General features: G+C 33.2%; 1 protein-coding gene across 1 annotated transcript in view; it reads left to right on the forward strand.

Annotated features, from left to right (window-relative positions):
- LOC127724637 (uncharacterized) overlaps positions 1 to 9,035 on the forward strand; it is a 640,225-nt gene extending 631,190 nt beyond the window's left edge. The window contains exon 36 of the mRNA XM_052231644.1: positions 8,344 to 9,035. Within this exon, the coding sequence (XP_052087604.1) occupies positions 8,344 to 8,493 (150 nt within the window). The 3' untranslated portion in view covers positions 8,494 to 9,035. The remainder of the gene's footprint in view (positions 1 to 8,343) is intronic.
- The last annotated feature ends 6,392 nt before the right edge of the window (positions 9,036 to 15,427 follow it).

A 15,427-nucleotide genomic window follows, 5' to 3' on the forward strand; every position in this document is an offset into this window, starting at 1 on the left:
ACTATAAAGTGGACTAGTAATAACTTGTATCATATCTTTCCTCCTAGTGTCATCGGACGGGTGATCCAGAAAATCATCAAGGTCAAGTTAGACAGTATTGGTTGCACCACTTTGGCCAACACAAATATGGTTTCCGCAACTATTACATCAGACCAGCCAACAATCCTACATCCTGCCGGAAAACAGTCTCTACCTACCACAGGATCTGAATCGAATTCATCCAGTTTCAAACATCTGACTGGGTGCTTTTGTCTTGTCCAGAAAAACTTAGAAAAATAATGGACTTTCAACACTCACTGCTGACATAATATTACACTCATGAAGAAAATCCACAGGAAAGCAATATGGGACTTATTTCAAGAAATGGATGTGTTTTTCGAATCAAAAATAACCTGATCCACTTGATCCATCTATGAACACTGTGCTGTCTTTTTTATCTTCACTTTATGACAGTGGATTAAGCTACAGTGCAATCAACACTACGAAATCTGCAATAGCTTCAGTTTGTTCTGTGACAAGCGGGATAGACATTGGGAAACATAAATTAGTAACTCGATTTATGAGGGTTATTTTCAATGCTAGACCATCTCTTCCCAAATATACACAAACATGGGATGTAAATATAGTTTGATTATTTGAAAACATAACCTGCAAATCAGGAGTTAATATTACTACAACTATCACATCTAGCATTATTGCTTATGATGCTTAGTGCGCAACACTGTCAAACTGTTCATTTAATAAAACTTAACAATATTACTATTTCTAATGACAACATGAAAGTGTACATAGTAGACTTAGTTAAACAATCGAAACCAGGAAAGCACATGGGACCATTAGAATTTAATAGACATGGTGATCATAAACTATGTGTTATCGTAGCCATGGAAGAATATCTGAATAGAACTTCAAAACTCAGGGGACAGGAAAATTCCCTTTTTATACGACCGCAAAATTTTTGCGGTCGTATATTGGCATGACGTTGGCGTCGTCGTCGTCGTCGTCGTCGTCGTCGTCGTCGTCCGAAGACATTTGGTTTTCGCACTATAACTTTAGTATAAGTTAATAGAAATCTATGAAATTTAAACACAAGGTTTATGACCACAAAAGGAAGGTTAGGATAGATTTTGGGAGTTTTGGTCCCAACAGTTTAAGAATTAGGGGCCAAAAAAAGGCCCGATAAGCATTTTTCTTGGTTTTCGCACAATAACTCTAGTATAAGTAAATAGAAATCTATGAAATTTTAACACAAGGTTTATGACCACAAAAGGAAGGTTGGGATTGATTTTGGGAGTTTTGGTCCCAACAGTTTAGGAATTAGGGGCTAAAAAAGGGCCCAAAAAAGCATTTTTCTTGGTTTTTGCACAATTACTTTAGTATAAGTAAATAGAAATCTATGAAATTTAAACACAAGGTTTATGACCACAAAAGGAAGGTTGGGATAGATTTTGGGAGTTTTGGTCCCAACAGTTTAGGAATTAGGGGCCAAAAGGGTCCAAAATTAAACTTTGTTTGATATCATCAAAAATTGAACTATTGGGGTTCTTTGATATGCCGAATCTAACTGTGTATTTAGATTCTTAATTTTTGGTCCCGTTTTCAAATTGGTCTACATTACGGTCCAAAGGGTCCAAAATTAAACTTAGTTTGATTTTAACAAAAATTGAATATATGGGGTTCTTCGATACGCTGAATCTAACCATGTATTTAGATTTTTGTCGAACCTTCGACTTTTGTCGAAAAAGCGAGACATAGCGATCCTACATTCCGTCGGCGTCGTCGTCGTCGTCGGCGGCAGCGTCCACAAATATTCACTCTGTGGTTAAAGTTTTTGAAATTTTAATAACTTTCTTAAACTATCCTGGATTTCTACCAAACTTGGACAGAAGCTTGTTTATGATCATAAGATAGTATCCAGAAGTAAATTTTGTAAAAAAAACAATTCCTGTTTTTCCGTATTTTATTTATAAATGGACTTAGTTTTTCTGCCAGGAAACATTACATTCACTCTGTGGTTAAAGTTTTTAAAATTTTAATAACTTTCTCAAACTATCCTGGATTTCTACCAAACTTGGACAGAAGCTTGTTTATGATCAAAAGCTAGTATCAAGAAGTAAATTTAAAAAAAAATCCTGTTTTTCCGTATTTTACTTATAAATGGACTTAGTTTTTCTGCCAGGAAACATTACATTCACTCTGTGGTTAAAGTTTTTAAAATTTGAATAACTTTCTCAAACTATCCTGGATTTCCACCAAACTTGGACAGAAGCTTGTTTATGATCATAAGATAGTATCAAGAAGTAAATTTAAGAAAAAAAATCCTGTTTTTTCGTATTTTACTTATAAATGGACTTAGTTTTTCTGCCAGGAAACATTACATTCACTCTGTGGTTAAAGTTTTTAAAATTTGAATAACTTTCTCAAACTATCCTGCATTTCTACCAAACTTGGACAGAAGCTTGTTTATGATCAAAAGCTAGTATCAAGAAGTAAATTTTAAAAAAAAAATCCTGTTTTTCCGTATTTTACTTATAAATGGACTTAGTTTTTCTGCCAGGAAACATTACATTCACTCTGTGGTTAAAGTTTTTAAAATTTGAATAACTTTCTCAAACTATCCTGCATTTCTACCAAACTTGGACAGAAGCTTGTTTATGATCATAAGATAGTATCAAGAAGTAAATTTTAAAAAAAAATCCTGTTTTTTCGTATTTTACTTATAAATGGACTTACTTTTTCTGCCAGGAAACATTACATTCACTCTGTGGTTAAAGTTTTTAAAATTTTAATAACTTTCTTAAACTCTCCTGGATTTGTACCAAACATGGACAGAAGCTTGTTTCTAATCAAAAGCTAGTATCTAGAATGAAATTTTGTAAAAAAAAAATTCCTGTTTTTTCTGTATATTACTTATAAATGGACTTAGTTTTTCTTCCAGTTAACATTACATACAGTCTGCAGTTAAAGTTTTTAAAACATTTATTAGATTTATAAACTATCCTGGATTTTTACCAAACTTGGACAGAAGCTTCTTACAATAAAAAAATTGTACCAAGAGGAATATTTTTATTAAATCTTTTCCTCATCTCATTTTTGTTGAGCCTGCGATTAACAGCAAAAGTAGGCGAGGCACTAGGTTCCGCGGAACCCTTACGAATTTTTTATATTTGGGCCCGGTTATCAAATTGGTCCACATTGAGGTTTAAAGGGTCCAAAATTGAACTTTATTTGATTTCATCAAAAATTGAATTCTTGGGGTTCTTTGATATGCAGAATCTAACCATGTATTTAGATTTTGGATATTGGAATACCACAAACGGATGGTAAGAATTGTCTTTGGGAGTTATGGCTCAAACCGTTAAGGAATAAGGTGCAAAAAAGGGGGGAAAAGGGTTTCCAGGTTAATGGACAATTACTTAAGTACAAAACATAATTTAAAAGGCAGTGTAAGGTTGGTAATTGAAACTCATTTGAATATCTCACCTAAACTGCTTTTAAATTATGTATATTGGAAATTTGCCAAAAACTTTATTATAAATAAATTCCATTGGAAATTTGCCAATAACTTTAGTTTAATAAACTTCATTGCATTATTTTCTAGTTTCCAGACAATAACTTGTGTGTAAGTGTATGGATCTCTCTAAAATTGTACTACAAGGTTCCATACCACAAAGGGAAGGCTGGGATTGAGTTTGGGGGTAATTACTCCAACGGGGGGGGGGGATTTTTTTTTCCAATTTTTTGGGGTTTATAGTTTTTTTCTTCAAAGTTTTTGTAATCTTCAATTGCACAGTATTGCGCAATAGCAAGAAATCTTCAATTGCACAATATTGCGCAATTTCACAGTATTGTACAATAGCACAATATTGGGCAATAGCAAGAAATCTTCAATTGCACAGTATTGCGCAATTGCAAGAAATCTTTAATTGCACAGTATTGCGCAATAGCACAGTATTGCACAATAGCACAGTATTGCGCAATAGCAAGAAATCTTCAATTACACAGTATTGCGCAATAGCAAGAAATCTTCAATTGCACAGTATTGCGCAATAGCAAGAAATCTTCAATTGCACAGTATTGCGCAATAGCAAGAAATATCCAATAGCACAATAGCAAGAAATCTTCAATTTCACAGTATTGCGCAATAGCAAGAAATATTGAATTGCACAGTATTGCGCAATTGCAAGAAATCTTCTTTTGCACAGTAATGCGCAATAGCAAGAAATCTTCAATTGAAATTTAATACAAATTTTTTAACCCATTTAACATTTTTAGATAATTCACCACATTTATTTTGTGTCAGAAACCTATATTATGTCAAAAATTTGATCACAATCCAAATTCAGACAGTATCAAGCTTGAATATTGTGTCCAAACTTGCACCCACTGTTCAGGGTTCGACCTCTGTGGTCGTATCAGGCTGCGCTCAGCGAAGCATTTTATTATTTCCTGTGTTAAACCTTTCAAATCTGTAACCAAAAGTACAGTATCACGTTCGATAAAACAATTGTTAGGAAAAGCAGGAATTGATATAAAAGTGTATGGGACACATAGCTGTCGATCAGTTTCATCGTCCAGTGCTGCCGCATATGACATTCCATTAAACAATATACTGAAAACAGCTGGTTGGAGCGCTCAGCACAAACTTTTAACAAATTTAATTTTAAACCTCATTCAGACACAAACATTAAGCGATAGCATATTGGAAAACAAATAATAACATGTATTATGATTACTAATGTAGATCTATAGTTTGAAATAATAGAATAATAAATTACCAGAATTTTTATTATTATCTAAAATATTGCCTGCACAGATATCCTGGGATGAATGATCTCGAATGTAGCACTCTTAGAGTCTCGTGGAAGCAACTAAGTCATCTATTGTTCAATAAAATTTCCAAATTAATCGAAACTTGTTGAAGATTGATTAGAATTTTATTGAACAATTGATGACTTGGGGCTTACACGACCTCCCAAGCTGTTGGGTCAGCTCCCTCCCTACTACTACAATTTAGATCATTCATTCTCTAAAGAATGACCTTTGGCAGTTACGAACTTCCGTGTAAGCCTTAAGTCATCAATTATTCAATAAAATTCTAATCAATCTTCAACAAGTTCCGATTAATTTGGAAATTAAAAGACTGACTTTTTTCAAATTTTTGATATTCAGATACTATCTTTTGAACTGTACATAAGACCCCATCATTTGACATCATTTTTTCGTAGACCCGAGCTTCATCCCAAAACAAACTAAAAAAACATTTTCTGACACAAGAATCTTTTTCTACTACAAATCCATAAAGATTACAACCCTGCTTATGCAATCATGGTAATTTTTCTCTCTCCTGCCAACAAAGTAAGGTGTACATGTCTGCCTGGCAGGTTTTATCAGACCTTCATTTCATTTTTCATTGAACAATGTTTAGTTTTTGAATTTGGTCTATTTCTCAGATTCTATAAGGGAGCTACCATTTGATTTTTATGGGGGGGGGGGGGGGGGGGGGGGGGGTCTAGGATGAAAAATGTTGTCCTGCATTTTTTTAGTTGTAATCTCTGTCCTGCCTTTTTATTTTTCTCTCTCTTCGGTCCTGCCTTTTTTCTTATAGTTTATCCTGACTTTTTTGACATAAATTGTCTTCCTGCCTTTTTTTTTTGCCTAGTTGCTAACCCTGCCTTTTTTTTACTCAAAATTCCTGTCCTGCCTTTTTTTCAAATTTGATCATAGCCTTGACCTCATTTCATGGATCAGTGATCAAGGTTAAAGTTATGTTCCTCGGACACTTTAAGCATTAGGTCATCTATTATATATGGTGCATGGAACGAATGTAAGGTGTACATGTCAGTCTGGCAGGTTTCATATGAATAGACTTCATTTTCATAGTTCATTGGTCAATGTTGGAGTGAAAGGGAGTTAAAGTGATAAATGGGTCATGATCTATTTGTTATGAAATTTTCAGGCCTGCGAGACGACTTAATTTGCTTAAAATTGGTATGGACGAATACTGTTACATGTAATGCAGGGCAAGCTCATGTTGATTTGTCACATACATATGTTTTAATGGCATATTTGTCCAATTTCTGTATTGTACCTTCGATATTTGTTCACTTAGATACATGAAATTAACTGAAACTCGAAAATAAATACATTTTCTGAAAAATCAACATGAGCTTGCCCTGCATTAGATATAACAGTATTCGTCCATACCAATTTTAAACTAATTAAGTCGTCTCGCAGGCCTCCAGATTTTTTTGAAAATTTAGTGTTCACCCCAAGAACCGGTTTGGCCACAGCATAACAATTTCAAGTTTATTTACAATTTGCACAGTGTGTATATGTTAAGTATGTTTAAATGAAGATATGTTCTCATAGTTTAGGACTTTACTCATTATAGGTTGAAAAATACAGGCAAAGTTTGGATGTTTATGAAGTGTCCTATATTTTGACTTTAGTGGAACCTTAAATTGTACCACATTTTACAAAAAGAAAATTTCAAATATTATTTTTTTTAAGGGTGGGTCAATTTTTTCCCTCAAGATTTAAGAAATTATCAATTTACCAAAAAAAAATTGACGGTCACAATTTATTTTGCTATTTCTTTGTATTTAGTCTGAAAACACATTTACTAAGTATTGCGCAACAGCAAGAAATCTTCAATTGAATATAAATTCAAATCATATAACCAATTTCAAGTTCTTTGACTACATTTATTCTGTGTCAGATACCTATAATGTGTCTAATATTTAATTACAATCCAAATTCAGACCTGTATCAAGCTTGAATATTGTGTCCATTTTTGCCCCAACTGTTCAGGGTTGGACCTCTGCGGTCGTATCCAGCTGCGATCGGCGAAGCACTTTATTGGCTTTCGTCTCAAAAACTAAAGCAGTAAAAGCATAACTGACATAGGTGAAAGTGTTAAACAGGTTTAGATCTACCTGTCAAGTAATCTTCAGACCAATAGGACAACTTATTGTTGGGTTACTGTCCAGAAATAGTTAGTTTTTAGGAAATTTTACAGTTTTGGGTTATGTATCATCTTTAATATTATTATAGAAAAAGAGAAAGTGTAAATGACAAAATTGTTCAGCAAAGTAAGTCAAATGCCTGAAACTGAAATTACAGGTGAGCGATATCAGGCTCTCATGAGCCTCTTGTTTACAGTTAACATTTACAGACAGTCTGGGATTAAAATTTTTTGACATAATAAGTTTGTTAACCTTCATGGATTGTTATGAAACTTGGACAGACGCTAATCTTCAAGACCAAGAAAAAACATCTAAATTTTGTATTTTACTGATAAATGGGCATCCCCCGCCGTAGCGGAGGGGACATTATGTTTTACCCTTGTCCGTCTGTACGTCTGTACGTCTGTACGTCCCGAAATTGGTTTCCATTCTCTAACTTTAGTTTGCCTCAACCAAATGTTATGAAACTTGTACACAATGCTTATTACCACAAAACACAGATCAAGTTTGAATTTAAGTGGTGTCACTTTTGCCTTTCTATAATTATGCCCCTTTACAAATGGAAAAATTGCTGAATTTTTCATTTCCGTTCTATAACTTAAATTTGCCTTAACCAAATGTTATGAATCTTATACACAATGCTTATTACCACACGTATACACAATGCTTATTACCACAAACACAGATCAAGTTTGAATTTGGGTGGTGTCACTTTTACCTTTCTAGAGATATGCCCTTTACAAATGGAAAAATTGCTGTATTTTTTATTTCTGTTCTATAACTTAAGTTTCCCTCAACCAAATATTATGAATCTTATACACAATGCATATTACCACAAAACACATATCAAGTTTGAATTTTGGTGGCGTCACTTTTACCGTTCTAGTTAAGTCAACATTACACGTTTACACTGACAGCAGCAATCGTAGGCGAGACACAAAGTTCCGCGGAACCCCTTACAATTTTTTTCCATTAAAAAGGTTATGATCAATGTGATAAGAAAGAATGACTAATTCACGAATTCAAATATAAAAAAGTATCTAACTCGTGACTAAACAACACTGATTATTGAACTCATGTGCGACTGGCTTTAATGAATTAATCAAAAAATATCAGTCAGGTAGTAAGTAAAACACAATTATCAATGTTCTAACGTTTACATCCTTTAGAGGTCTTTCCAAGGTATGAAACCTGTAACATTTACAAGTGTAGAACACCGTTTCAAATGATACACAAAAAAAATCAATATATATTTCGGATACCTATCATTCATTTATAACAGTTGCCCATGTAAAATGGTGACTTAAAAGATAGATATGAATATATGGATATGACCTTCAAAACAACGTTTACTATAATTTTGTCTATTTTTCAGATTTGTAACTGTTGTATGGGAACTCAAGATGAAAAACAGCAATGTGTATCACTTGACTGTCCAATATTGTACAGACTTTACCTTGCCTTAAAAGATTGCCATAAAGGAACACATTTCAGGGATATTATTAACAAGTGTTTTGAATTTTAACACTTTAAGATATACAGCTTGAAAGTTTGAAACTGAGTTGTTGTTTGTGTTTGATTATATATCTGTTTTTTCGGAGGAGTTGATGGTTGTTGTGGTCTGGTGTACAGTTAGGTAAAAACTTAGATTTGTTCAAAGATGATAAATGTTTAGAAACATCTGCTGTTGCTAGGATGCCAATGAAAATTGATATGTAGGTATAATTTGATATTCCAAAATGATTCTCAGTGTTACAAAATATTGGTTGCCCACCAAAATACATAGTGCTTGGATTTTAGCAAAACTGTTTATATCTATCAAGAACACAACCTGAATTAATTGCTAGTGTGTCAAAATTAATGAAAATTGACAACCTATGAACATGAATTTCTTTGTATGCTTTGGTCTCTGTGCTTCACACAAAAATGTGTAAGAAGGGCCCTTGATGATATGTCAGATTTCACGTGAACTTTGTATGTTGTAATGGTTGTTAATAGTCTTAATTCCTCTAGAATTGTAAAAACTGAGGTACATGTGGACAACTGAATAAATAGTAGGATAATGTATTTAAGAGCAGTTAAATCTCATTATTTAGAAGAACTAGGATACATTTGCACATTTGTTTAAAATGCTGATTTCATCTGTAGATCACTGTACATATAACCTTTATTCCAAGAAATTTGCTCATACTGAAACAAAAATTCTGATTGTCATGTTAGTTGTTATGCTCCCGATTTTGATAAATAACTTTTAATTTTATATCTATACATGTATGATGCTTACAAATGGTAGCTGATTTTGTAATTTAATTTGAAAAAAATATAAGTTCAAAAACAGAATTATTCTTTCATTTTCGTCTTTCCATTTGAAGGGTAGACATTATGTAATTTACTTTATATCCTGACTCTAGGCGTAGGGCTATGTTGCATTTGCCTTAGCCATTTGTTCCTCCCTTCATCAATTTTGTTCAGCCATCTGCCTGTTTGTTCTACAAGTACCAATATTTCCGTCACACTTTTCTCATGTACTTAATAGTTAGTCAGCAGCTTGGCAGTGAAAAAGTTACCACCTTTAGAATCTGTCAGACATCTACTTCCACATTTCCAATACTTTGAATTACAGGTAGGGGCATGATTAGCACAACATGGCATGCATTTTTCTTCAGTTACTGATGAGTTCATTGATGAAAAATAATCTTCATTACTATTGTAAGCCATAGCATAAATTGTCACTTTTCTTGCCAGTGTCAAGATTCATGTTTGAAAACCAAAGATGACATACAGAAAGTACAAATAGGAATGGCCAATTTTCAATCTATTGATTTTTATACGCCCGTTTACGGGACGTATTATGGTATACCATTGTTCGTCCGTCCGTCTGTCCGTCGTCAACATGTCGGACATTAACTCAAAAATGCTTTAACCAATTTGCATAAAACTTTGGTGAATTGTTTATATCTATTGACGTGAGCTCCCTTTCGTTTTTTATAAAATTTAGATTTTACGTTTCCGAGTTAAAGGGTTTTATTCATTAAAAAAAGGGGATTTTCCAGTTTTCGGACAATAAGTCAAGAATGCTTTCACCAACTTGCAAGAAATTGTGGGTAATTGTTTATATCTATTGACATGAGCTCCCTTTTGATTTTTATAAATTTAAGATTTTACGTTTCCGAGTTGCAGGGATTTATTCATAAAAAAGGGGGGATTTTCCAGTTTTCGGACAAAAAATCAAAAATGCTTTCAGCAATTCTTATGAAACTTTAGTGAATTGTTTGTATGTATTTATGTAAGCTCCCTTTAGAATTTTATAAATTTTACATTTTACATTTTACATTTCTGAGTTATGGGGTTTTATTCATTAAAAAAAGGGGTGATTTTCCAGTTTTTGGACAATAACTCAAAAATGCTGTCACCAATTCTCATGAAACTTTGGATTGAGAATTAATTGAACTTTATTTGTTTATAGTCTGACAACAGATTTACCAAGTATTGCACAACAGCAAGAAATCTTTAATTGAATATAAATTCAATTCATATAACCAATTTCAAGTTCTTTGACTACATTTATTCAGAAACCTATAATATGTCAAATATTTAATTACAATCCAAATTCAGACCTGACTCAAGCTTGAATATTGTGTCCATTTTTGCCCCAACTGTTCAGGGTTGGACCTCTGCGAGCGTATCTAGCTGCGCTCAGCGAAGCAGTTTATTAAAGCATGGTCATACTCTAAAGATGTTGGATTTTCTAAATGTGTGTCGAAGACAAAATAAGATTATAATATGATGAATGCCGTCTTGATGTGCTTACATCAGCATTTCAGTTTCCAAGACAAAATCTTTGTTCAGCCTTAAGCAATAGTAAACATAATTGAAAATAATCAATTGATTCCTGGAAAGAAAAATTCCCTTAAATGATGAACCTTTTTTTTTCTTTCATTATTGCGAAAACTATAAACGGATAGAAAGATACTGTAACCTCCAGAAATTATCAGCAATAAACGATCTTCAAATAACTCAACATAAGTAAAATTGTCAATTGACATCTTATTAAGATGATAATGATGACACATTTATTGAAAATATTCCTTATGTTGAAGAATCTAGTAATGAAAATTTTAAAACCAAAGAAAACTACAAACTACTAAACAATTTAAATACCTCGAAATCAACAGAACCAGACTAGGTACATCCGATAGTATTGTTTGAACTAGCTGATATAATAGATGCCCCACTATCATGACTATGTATGATTTTCAATAGCTCATTTAAAACAGGTACTGTACCGTAAGATTGGAAAATTTGCCAAATTACAGCACTCTTTTAACAAGGATTTCTTACTATACAAATCCTTGCTTTTAATAAAGGTGACAGGAAACTAGCTTCAAATTACAGACCTGTTAGCCTGACTAGTATTATCTGCAAACTGATGGAGAAACTTATAAGAAAAAAATTGTAGACCATATGAACCGTTATATTTATTTAGTGAGAGACAATTTGGTTTCATTGGAGGAAGATCAACCTCATTACAATAACTTAAAGTCCTAGATCACTGGACCAGTATTTTAGACAGTTGTGGATCATTTGATGCAGTTTATATTGATTTTATGAAGGCGTTTGACAAAGTCTCACATAGACGATTTATGAACAAACTTAGATCATATGGCATGAGTGTACAGACATGCAATTGGATCCAGAACTTCCTGAGCGGCCGCCAACAAAGAGTACAAATCAATGGAAATTTTTCAAAATGGCATGATGTTAACAGTGATATTCAATGTAAAGATCAGTTTTGAACCGATCCTGTTTGTTATCTTTATAAACGATTTGCCGTCTTGTGCAGAGTCAGATGTATTCATGTTTGCAGACGACACAAAACTATACAGATCTATAAACGGCGAAATTGAAAACACCATAATGCAAAATGACACAGATCATGTAGATAGTATGTTCAAATGGAGTGAAAAATGGCTATTACGTTTCCACCCGGACAAATGTAAAGTATTGCCAATTTCTACCAAATCCACTTCTGGGCATGAGAGAAAATATAAAATGTCTACATACGATGGATCTGAAATCACACTAGAAACAGGGGTTGCGCTAATGACAGAACGATTGACAGGATAATGACCGGATGAGATATAAATGATCAGAACTTTTTTGTTATCTGGTAGATTTTTGTATGCCCCCGCCGCATCGGAGGGGGGCATTAAGTTTTACCCTTGTCCGTCTGTACGTCCGTCCATACGTACGTCCCAAAGCTTGTTTCCGTTCTCTAACTTTAGTTTGCCTTAACCAAATGTCATGAAACTTATACATAATGCTTATTACCACAAAACACAGATCGAGTTTGAAAATCGGTGGCGTCTCTTATATCGTTCTTGAGTTATGCCCCTTTATAAACATAAAAAATGCTGAATTTTTCGTTTCCGTTCTCTAACTTTAGTTTGCCTCAACCAAATGTTATGAAACTTATACACAATACTTGTTACCACAAAACTCAGATCAAGTACAAATTAGGGTAGCGTCACTTTTACTGTTCTTCAGTTGTATCCCTTTATAACTTTATTAGATATGCAAGAGGGGGCATCATCTGTGTCCCATGGACACATTCCCCATTTATTTACATGTAGAAACCTTTGAGATACTAAACTATACTTTATGAAAATCTAATAAAAAAAGTTTAAAAAAATATTTTTCAGCAAAAAAAGTTGACAAGACGGATTTCACATTCGCCGATGTACGCTTTAAATATATTGAACTGATCGACAAAAAGTGTTAATATCTCTATTGTTTTACAATGTTTATTCATGAAATTATGAAATCTGCGAGATTAATAAATATATTATATGAAAATTAAAACATTATAGTAAAAAAAATGTTTTTCTACAAAAAAAAAATGACTGGACAGATTTCACATCTACAAAAAAAGTTGACCGGACGGATTTCACATTCGCCGATGTACGCTTTGAATATGTTGAACTGATCGACAAAAAGTGCTAATATCTCTGTTGTTTTACAATATTTTTCATGAAATTAAGGAATCTGCGAGATTAACAAATTTAGTATATGAAATTATAAACTTTATAGTAAAAATAAAATCTATAAAATAGTTGACCGGACGGATTTATTTCTGGCGAAAATTACGCTAAAAATAATATTGAGCTGATCGACAGAAAGTGTTAATGTTTCTCATATCTAACAATATTTTTTCCGTGAAATTAATAAACCTTTAAGATAAATAATTGTTTTTTATGAAATTATTAACTCAATTGTATAAAAACTTTTTTTTCAACGAATAAATTTGACCTGATGGTGATCATCGGCTCACTTTTCGATCTTGAGTTTATATTACTATAAAAAAAAAATTGATATGTATATTTGTTCAAATGATAAAAACTGCGGCTACAAATTATTAGCCGACCCCTTCCGTCTGCTAGAATTATTCTGTCCCCTGCTTACCAACGGGGAGGTGGAAGTATGAATTTCGAGCAGGCTATATCTTTTATTTCAAAACATAATTACAAAAAACCTAGTGTGGTTCATTCACAAAGTTCATACAGGAAACAAACTTTTAAATACAATCAGCACTATCACAAATAAAAAAGCACACACAAAACATAACATTGTTTACATTTGAATTCAGTGAACTCGCTCAGGTCAACTGTTACATTTTGGGCTGAAAATAAAAGTTTTTACGGACAAGTTTATATGTTCATATAATATATAAGTTTATCTCAAAGGTCTCTCAATTTTAGAAAAATATATTGAAAAAGAAAAAGAAAGGAGTTATTAACACTTTCTGTCGATCAGGTCAATATTATTCGTAGCGTACTTTTCGCCGGAAACAGTTCAATCAGAGAAAGATGTCAGATGAGGAGTAACTATAGATTCCAAACTGAAATTCGATAAACATATACAGACACAAGTCAACAAAGCAAACCAACTAGTTGGAATTATTAGAACTTTTGAATATTTAGATTACAAAAGCTTTTGTCTACTATTTAAGGCATTAACCCGTCCTCATCTTGAATATGCTAGTAGTGTATGGAACCCATACAAAAAGAAAGATATCGATACAATTGAAAACGTCCAACGTAGAGGTTGCACTTATTAAATACAGCTGTTTCACAAACCACGTCTCTTTTGTGGAGATATATAATATCTGAGACTACTATTACACATACTGGTATATAGTAGTCTCAGAAAATATTCATAGATATTTTGTTTTGTTTACCTACTGGTTCCCAGATATGATCTCTATGTTTCATCTGGAAGAGATATAACTTCGGAATGTTACCAGTATAAATACACATGAATAGCGGCCAAATGGAATTCTGAGGAAGACCCAAAGTGAAGGGAGGGGAAGTACAGAATTTTAGTATAAGTTTAAACTCTTAGAAGTTTGGGTCATATAAATGTTGAAAATACGCCGCACGGCCCTATATTTTAACCTTTTGAAAAAAAATAGTAGTGCAGATAAGCTTTCCATTCTAGGATATAACTTTTTACGAAACTTCATAGTAAAAGTGGTACAGTTTTAGCCGTAAAAGGAGTTCCTATGGTAAATTGCATCTCTATATTTACAGAAGTGTAACCTACAGCAGAGAAATATATACACATAGTGTATATGTTTCTGCCTATAGCAACACAAATGTTACCCAACCTCAAAGATCTGTCATACGAAGAACGGTCGAAAACTCTGACAATTCCTACATTGAAATTTCGAAGGCTAAGAGGCGACATGATAGAGACCAGTCACCTACTAGATAACAACAGGCGTATATGACCCAAGAGTAACAGAAGGTTTATTTACTCGTAACACAAGATCTTGTATGAAGCAAGTGTGTGTTTTACAGTCTCCTCGGAGACGGTATTAAGAATTGAATGATGCAGTCTGCGGGCTGAATGCTTTCTTACTACCTGATTGGAAAATATTACTGATTCTATTATAGTTTTAGTTCGTTGATTGGTTGGGACAAATCGAAACCTAGTAAATGTCCTTTAACCCCATAGAGTGTCGGATTTGAACTCTTTATTTTAGTAATTAGATTTTGCCTGGTAACCGATCATGTATATCGGTACACAGGTAACACTTATCTATCAATAGCCGAAACTCCTGAAATTTTGTAAGCGCACACATGATTATATTTCACATTTTATCCAGTCGCTCACCGTTACGTACATTTTAAACATGAAAACATAGAAAACGCCACGTCTCAGCACCGCGTATGCTTTTTCTTAGGTTATAACGATACATATTTATATTTAGTAAGATAATCTAAAGACAACAAAAAGATTTTGAAAAACTTGAGATATCTAAATCAGTTATTTTCGATTAATATTAATTTACACGGGAATCTTTATCTCGGTTAAAGGGGGTTAGGGCACTTCGACTGCCTTTTTATGATAGGGGTGAGCAGCTGAGACATCCAATACCGCACCATTTTCAGATATTT

The sequence above is a fragment of the Mytilus californianus genome, unplaced genomic scaffold, assembly GCF_021869535.1.
Source record: "Mytilus californianus isolate M0D057914Y unplaced genomic scaffold, xbMytCali1.0.p SCAF_14, whole genome shotgun sequence".
Taxonomy (NCBI): domain Eukaryota; kingdom Metazoa; phylum Mollusca; class Bivalvia; order Mytilida; family Mytilidae; genus Mytilus; species Mytilus californianus.